Raw genomic sequence first — 8651 nt, 5'->3', positions numbered from 1 at the left:
TTTATTTTGTTTAAATGTAACCTTTATTTAACTAGGCAAGTCAGTTAAGAACAAATTCTTATTTACAACAACGGCCTACCCCGGCCAAACCCAGGCAATGCTTGGCCAATTGTGCGCCGCCCTATGGGACTCCCAATACTGGCCAGATGTGATACAGCCTGGATTTGAACCAGGGACTGTAGTGACGCTTCTTGCACGGAGATGCAGTGCCTAAGACCGCTGTGCCACTCGGGAGTTCAAAGATACAGTATAGAAAACAAAACACATTTTACCAAAACATTTATTTTATTATTTTAGGTTGGAGAAATCTACCTGAAAAAGATCTGGGGTTTTGACATGGATCACCATGCATACCTCTAAAATCGACCACACTCTCTGTTCCCTGTACTGAAGCTCTTGTTGCCATGGAGATTGGGTTCGTCCACCAACACTCCCATACTCACCAGCATGTCCTTTGGAATGAGACGGGAGTGGCGAGACACATAAACCTTCTCCAGGTGGGGATTCATAGGGGAGGGCACATAGTCCATACAGGCGGAGCCACCTAGACTGGGGGCACACACCACCTCCCACTTGTAGAACATTTGGCCATGCTGGAGGTTGCAGAGATCCTCCTTCACCCCGGCTGTCAGCTCCTTCTCACATTCTCCTAACAGGTCGTCGTTCCACTTGTCGTCCTCGTCCCACACCTCAAATCTCAGCTTCTTACTGGTTGACAGATCCACGGTTCCCAGGTCATAGCTCATTGCCCAGCTGGGGTTGTTGTTGTTGTAGATAACTCTAGTGCGTCCGATTGTCAGGCCTGCGAAAGCCACCTTCACGTAGCCGTCAGTGGCAGTGGTGTGGTCTCCCCACAGGTTGGCCCCTCTCTGAACAGTGATGATCACCCGCGCCAGGCCCTTGCGGGTGGGGCAGCAGTCGGCGCTCACCCCGGGGTTGTTGTGGCAGCTGCAGACGCAGGAGTCTCTGTGGTCACTTTTGATGCCAGTTTGACAGGGTTCAGAACAGTTCTTCCACAAGGCATTCTCCAGGATGTAGTCGCTGATGGCCTTTCGCAGGTGCTTCCGAGCTGGGTTGGTGGTGGGCAGCAACTCATGGAGAGATTCCAGCGAATAGGAGACGATGTCCGGATAGCGTGGTAGGGAGTCCAGCCATTGCTTGTAGGAGGCGGGATCTTTTTCAGCAGAGAAGAGGAGCTCTGGTTCTGTGGTGTGGCCTCCTTTCACCTCTGTGAACCTGTAGGGTGTCAGAGGGGGAAAGGTTTTTGTGAGGGGCAATACACATTTTAGCAAGGGAGTATGTAATGATTAGGGAAGTGTGAAGAGAGAGAGACAGAAATAAAGATATTGTGTGAGGGAGAATCTATATGTGAGAGAGCAGCAGACTATAATTCCCCACCTATCATTGAAGACACTGGAGAAGCTGGCCTTGCTCTCTGTCTTAGACTTATCCTCCTGACAGTGCTTGAACTCAGTCTTCAAGCTGTTACTGTCACCCACACTGGCAGTCGCCTCCACATCCAGACACATCTTCACCTCCTCTGCACTGAGACCCTGCAGGCTGGCCTGGCACTGCATGATACTGGTCACAGACTGCACCGTTCCACCCAGGCTCACCTACACACAGGATGAGAGGTAGAAAGTAATGACTGTTCCCAGAGAGATGCCAGTAAACTGCACATCTAGGGGCAAACATCCCTAATTTTGATATGTAGTTTGTGTGCCTATTGCCTTGATGATTTACCACCTTGATGTTGACCATCTCTCTCCCTCACCTTGGTAATGTAATGCGTGCCAAAGTTATCAATAAGCTTGTAATAACGTTGTTTGTTTTCTTGTTGATATATTTTGGGGAGATTCTTCACTGCTGTCTTGAATTCTCGGTGTAACTTGGGCTGGCCAGATACTCGATAGCTATTTTTGGAGAGAGAAAAGAGAGAGGGGGGTTAATATTGTATGGATACAGACAAACACTCATGAAATGAAATGATCACAGAAATATACCAGCCATAAACATGCAAAAGTATACTTTTATTTACAATCCCCAAAGGAAACTGTGAGATGAGGTTTCACAGAGACACATGGGTAAAATGAGCTCATGCTGTGTGGGCCACCTGATGTTTACCTGTAATACCCGCAGGACACACTGTGGCTTGTGAAACTGAACTTGTCACTCTTGGTTTTCTCCATGGAGTACTCAGCCAATTTGGAGTTGGTTCCAGCGAGCATAAACTTCCCACTTTTTGATCCCTTCTCTAACTCTAGATTGACCTGCCAGTTATTCTCCACAGAAGAGCTACTGGAGCTGACGAGAGACTCACTGGAGCGATGGAGCTTACTGGACACTTTCATACTACACTGGTGGTTTGGTCTCCAATCCACCACAGCCAAAGGAAGCCTCTGTTTTTTCCCTTCCAGATAGGGATTCTCACAGAGGGTGCATGTCTTGTCTTTGCGTTTCCACACGTTCATGTCAATGACAAAGGCTCCTTTGCGTTTCATTTTGGTGATGTCAAAGCCTTCCCCTGCTAGGTTGGTTCCAGGAGCAAATTCTGCCTCTTTGCACTCATTGGCTGAACCGATGATGCATGATTGGCAACTGGGACGAGGAAGGGACAACATAAGCCCTGCCCAGAGGCACACTATCAATAAGGACATCCTGGATGAGGTGAGAAGATGTTTGCGACAGGCAGCTACAAGTCACTGTTTTATGCTGAAAAAAATAAAAGTTATTTGTGAATTAGAGGGTAATTATTTTAATGAAGTAAACAATTATTGATAACCAAGATATAACATACATAACTTATTGCAAGTCAGCCTTCAAACGTAACCTACAGGCTAGATCATAAGCTAACAATGTTTACCATATTTTACACAAACGTATGAAAACTTGGTGCTGGTGTACATGGAACTTCTACATAAATATTCCCAATTTACATAATGGTTATTCTTGAATTCTACTTCCATGAATTGAATCCTCAATGGAAATTAATCATGACCCTCAACTATGAAATACATAATATGGTATAAGCATAACACTTGCATAAACTCAATCTTGTTCTGTTTCATCCCACTTGTTATGTATCCATTTCAAAGGCCACTCTCTTATTGACTGTACATATTGACTGCATATTGACTGTACTTATTGACTGCATATTTTGTTCAATTTCTCTTTCTTTTGTTATCTAATGTGGTAGTAAATGTGTTACCGCAGCCTACTATCAAAGTCAAATCCAATTATTAGAATATGTGTACTCAAAAATAATATTTTTGTCCATATGCACATAACTATTTGTGTATGTTTCCTTTCTATAAAAATGGTGCAAAGCAAAACTAAATATACAACATTAAAACTCACCTTTGACCAGTCTGTCCACTATGTGATGGATGTGAGAGTGAGAGGCTGGGCAATAATGTACCGTATTAAAGTTCCTTTTTGATATTGGAAAAGGTGTGCTCGTACTCAAACGGGACTAGCAAATGGAAGGTTGAGGGGATGTTGGTCTTAGTATAGACGATGATAAAGAGTGTCTGTCGCAGAAGAGAACATTCTGTGGTTTCAGAGTGCGAGAATTGAGCAGAAGAGGGGTTGGGGTGGTGGTCTGGTGTGCTGCTCAGTGGAAAAATACGACAGTGGTCTTTCAGTTAAATGGCTTCATCTGACAGACCATTTACTTTGTCATTTCTCTGAAGTGGTGGTGTGGGTTGATAAAATGAAACTGTTGAGAAGATAATGATAGCCTACTAGGTCTAGGAAACCCTGGGTAATGTGATATAAGAAGGAATTTACCTTCTCAATTATAGAACTGCTAATTCAATATAACAAGCTACATGTATGTTCTGAAATGACCAAATATTATCAGTTTGTTAGTGTAAAAGAGGCAGAGCAATATGAGCTGGCCATAGATAACTGAAGGAAGAATGGTTTTTATTTTGTCAATAAAGTTTTTAAAATTTTCAATATGACATTACACCATTACACTAATAACAACAAACACATAACACACAACAAGACAGAAAACATGACCATCAATCAATCAATCAATCAATCAATCAATCAATCAATCAATCAATCAAATGTATTTATAAAGCCCTTCTTACATCAGTCACAAAGTGATGTACAGAAACCCAGCCTAAAACCCCAAACAGCAAGCAATGCAGGTGTAGAAGCACGGTGGCTAGGAAAAACTCCCTAGAAAGGCCGGAACCTAGGAAGAAACCTAGAGAGGAACCAGGCTATGAGGGGTGGCCAGTCCCTTCTGGCTGTGCCGGGTGGAGATTATAACAGAACAATGGCCAAGATGTTCAAATGTTCATAGATGACCAGCAGGGTCAAATAATAATAATCACAGTGGTTGTAGAGAGTGCAACAGGTCAGCACCGCAGGAGTAAATTTCAGTTCGCTTTTCATAGCCAATCATTCAGAGTATCTCTACCGCTCCTGCTGTCTCTAGAGAGTTGAAAACAGCAGGTCTGTGACGGGTAGCAAGTCCAGTGAACAGGTCAGGGTTCCATAACCGCAGGCAGAACAGTTGAAACTGGAGCAGCAGCACAACCAGGTGGACTGGGGACAGCAAGGAGTCATCAGGCCAGGTAGTCAAGAGGCATGGTCCTAGGCTCAGGTCCGAAAAAGAAAGAAAGAAAGCACCCTTGAAGCATACAGTACCAGTCAAATGTTTGGACACACCAACTCATTGAAGGGTTTTTCTTTATTTTTACTATTTTCTACATTGTAGAATAATAGTGAAGACATCAAAACTATGAAATAACATATATGGAATCATGTAGTAACCAAAAAAGTGTTAAACAAATCAAAATATATTTTATATTTGAGATTCTTCAAAGTAGCTAGCCACCGTTTGTCTTGATGACAGCTTTGCACACTCTTGGCATTCTCTCAACCAGCTTCATGAGGTAGTCACCTGGAATGCATTTCAGTTAACAGGTGTGCCTTGTTAAAAGTTAATTAGTGGAATTTCTTTCCTTCTTAAGGCGTTTGAGCCAATCAGTTGTGTTGTGACAAGGTAGGGGTGGTATACAGAACATAGTCTTATTTGGTAAAAGACCAAATCCATAGTATGGCAAGAACAGCTCTAATAAGCAAAGAGAAATGACAGTCCATCATTACTTTAAGACATGAAGGTCAGTCAATGCGGAAAATATCAAGAATTTTGAACGTTTCTTCAAGGGCAGTCACAAAACCATCGAGCTCTATGATGAAACTGGCTCTTATGAGGACCAACACAGGAAAGGAAGACCCAGAGTTACCTCTGCTATAGAGGATAAGTTAATTAGAGTTACCAGCCTCAGAATTGCAGCCCAAATAAATGCTTCACATGAGACTGCTTGAATCAGGCCTTCATGGTTGAATTGCTGCAAAGAAACCACTGCTAAAGGACACCAATAATAAGAAGAGACTTGCTTGGACCAAGAAACACAGGTAATGGACATTAGACCAGTGGATATCTGTCCTTTAGTCTGAGTCCAAATTTGAGATTTTTGGTTCCAACTGCTGTGTCTTTGTGAGACGCAGAGTAGGTGAATGGATGATCTCCGCATGTATGGTTCCCACCGTGAAGCATGGAGGAGGAGGTGTAATGGTGGGGGTTATTTGCTGGTGACACTATTAGTGATTTATTTAGAATTCAAGGCACACTTAACCAGCATGGCTACCACAGCATTCTGCAGCGATACGCCATCCCATCTGGTTTGCGCTTAGTGGGACTATCATTTGTTTTTCAACAGGACAATGACCCAACACACCTCCAGGCTGTGTAAGGGCTATTTGACCAAGAAGGAGAGTGATCGAGTGCTGCATCAGATGACCTGGCCTCCACAATCACCCGATCTGAACCCACTTGAGATGGTTTGGGAAGAGTTGAACTGCAGAGTGAAGGATAAACAGCCAACAAGTGCTCAGCATATGTGGGAACTCCTTCAAGACTGTTGGAAAAGCATTCCAGGTGAAGTTGGTTGAGAGAATGCCAAAAGTGTGCAAAGCTGTCATCAAGGCAAAGGGTGGCTACTTTGAAGAATCTAAAATCTAAAATATTTTTTGATTTGTTTTACACTTTTTTGGTTAGTATATGATTCCATGTGTATTATTTCATAGTTTTGGTGTCTTCACTATTATTCTACAATGTTGGGCGAGCGGTTTTCTGATGTCAACGTTGTGAACTGACTGCCCCATAGTGGCGCTGGGGTTATGGTATGGTCAGGCATAAGCTACGGACAACGATGGAAGTTTGAATGCACAGAGATACTGTGACAAGATCCTGAGGCACATTGTTGTGCCATTCATTCGCCGCCATCGTCTCATGTTTAAGCATGATAATGCACGGTCCCATGTTGCAAGGATGTGCACACAATTCCTGGAAGGTGAAAATGTCCCTGTTCTTCAATGGCCTGTATACCCACCAGACATGTCACCAATTGAGCATGTTTGGGATGCTCTGGATCGACGTGATGACAGCGTGTTCCAGCTCCCGCCAATATTCAGCATATTCGCACAGCCATTGAAGAGGAGTGGGACAACATTCCACAAGTCATAATCAACAGCCTGATGAACTTTATGCAAAGGAGATGTGTTGCGCTGCATGAGGCAAATGTTGGTCAAACCAGATACTGACTGGTTTTCTGATCCACGCCCTTACCTTTTTTTTTAAAGATACCTGTGACCAACAGATGCATAGCTGTATTCCTATGTGAAATCCATAGATTAGGGCCTAATCAATTTATTTCAATTAACTGATTTCGTTATGTGAATGGTAACTCAGTAAAATCTTTGAAATTGTTGCATGTTGCATTTATATTTTTGTTCAGTTTAATTCAAAAAGTGTTCCCATATCAGACAAAATTTGAAGGAATAATGTTAACCAGCCCACTCTCAGTTGAGAGAGTGGGCTACCATGTAGGCTGCTCATTTCCAAATGTAGTAGGAAGTTAAACCATGTTTGAGGGAGATTCCACTGTCTTAGCTCCAAGATTAATTTTGATGTGTCAATCAGAACTATCAAAATAGATACAATGGCATCAAGTCTCTCATATAAAGAGACTGACATTTATGGCATGTTACACCCATAGGGTCACCTCGTAGGACAACTATTGAAATGTTGAGACTGGCCGACTGGGAGACTCATAATGTTATTCAAGTTTAGATATGAAATGATACTCATCTAGAGAGAGAGAGAGGGAGTGAAAGAGCGGGAGGGAGAAAAAGAAAGAGAGAGAGTGCAAAAATATCCTCTGTGTACAACGTAAAACACCAAATAATGCATGCAGAGCAGAATTAAGCCGATACCCACTAATTATCAAAATCCAGAAAGAGCCGTTAAATTCTACAACCACTTAAAAGGAAGCGATTTCCAAACCTTCTATTACAAAGCCATCACCTACAGAGAGATGAACCTGGAAAACAGTCCCTTAAGCAAGCTGGTTCTGGGTCTCTGTTCACAAACACAAACAGACCCCACAGAGCCCCAGGACAGTAACACAATTAGACCCAACCAAATCATCAGAAAACAAAAAGATAATTACTTGACACATTGGAAAGAATTAACAAAAAAACTGAGCAAACTAGAACGCTTTGTGGCCCTAAACAGAGAGTACACAGTGGCAGGATAACTGACCACTGTGACTGACCCAAATTTAAGGAAAGCTTTGACTCTGTACAGACTCAGTGAGCATAGACTTCCTATTGAGAAAGGTCGCCGTAGGCAGACCTGGCTCTCAAGAAAAGACAGGCTATGTGCACACTCCTCACAAAATGAGATGGAAACTAAGCTGCACTTCCTTCCCTCCTGCCAAATGTATGACCATATTAGAGATATATTGTCCTCAGATTACACAGACCCACAAAGAATTTGAAAACAAATCCAATTTTGATAAACTCCCATATCTATTGGGTGAAATACCACAGTGTGTCACAGCAGCAAGATTTGTGACCTGTTGCCAAAAGAAAGGGGCATCCAGTGAAGAACAAACACTATTGTAAATACAACCCACATTTATTTATTTTCCCTTTTGTACTTTAACTATTTGCACATCGTTACAACACTGTCTATAGACATAATGTGACATTTGAAATGTCTTAACTTTTTTGGATCTTGTGAGTGTAATATTTACTGTTCACTTTTTATTGTTTATTTCACTTTTGTTTATCTATTTCACGTACTTTGGCAATGTAAACATATGTTTCCCATGCCAATAAATACCGTTGAATTGAATTGAGAGAGAGCGAGAGAAAGAAAGTGTGGAAACAATATTTTAGATTCATATTTAGAGAAACATTCATATGCTCTTAGTAACTAAGTTATTACTTTTTGGTAAACAATTTGTTTTTTTTATTGAATCACAATCTATACAGTCAATTAGAATTATTAAGCATACCTCCAACAATATAGGGACAACATATTTTCTCTGCTTTGCCCTCTCTCACAACTACAGAATCAATTCAGATAGAAACGTACCCATATAATAATATAATACATGAACACACCCATGAACACAATTCTGCGCTCCAATTGGTTTAGTAATGGCGTGTTCATGTTATAGGCTTTCCTATTGGCTAATGAAGGATGAACATATAGCGTGCAAGCTGCGAGGGCAGGTTGATTGACATGGCTCCCGCCACCCTGACTGGCACCACAGTCA

At 42.1% G+C, this 8651-nt stretch overlaps 1 protein-coding gene across 1 annotated transcript; it reads right to left on the bottom strand.

Moving 5' to 3' along the window:
- Positions 1 to 4: 4 nt before the first annotated feature.
- Positions 5 to 3635, bottom strand: LOC106606884 (perforin-1). The gene is made up of 5 exons (XM_014203336.2): positions 3358 to 3635; positions 2125 to 2712; positions 1775 to 1913; positions 1399 to 1616; positions 5 to 1236 (listed from the first exon to the last, which is right to left on the bottom strand). Exons 2-5 carry the CDS (start codon positions 2655 to 2657, stop codon positions 357 to 359), a joined length of 1770 nt encoding a protein of 589 aa, XP_014058811.2. The 5' UTR covers positions 2658 to 2712; positions 3358 to 3635; the 3' UTR covers positions 5 to 356.
- Between the last annotated feature and the right edge of the window lie 5016 nt (positions 3636 to 8651).

This window comes from Salmo salar, chromosome ssa03 (genome assembly GCF_905237065.1).
Source record: "Salmo salar chromosome ssa03, Ssal_v3.1, whole genome shotgun sequence".
Taxonomy (NCBI): domain Eukaryota; kingdom Metazoa; phylum Chordata; class Actinopteri; order Salmoniformes; family Salmonidae; genus Salmo; species Salmo salar.
The sequence above is the reverse complement of the archived record's forward strand: the minus strand, read 5'-3'. Positions and strand labels throughout refer to the sequence as shown.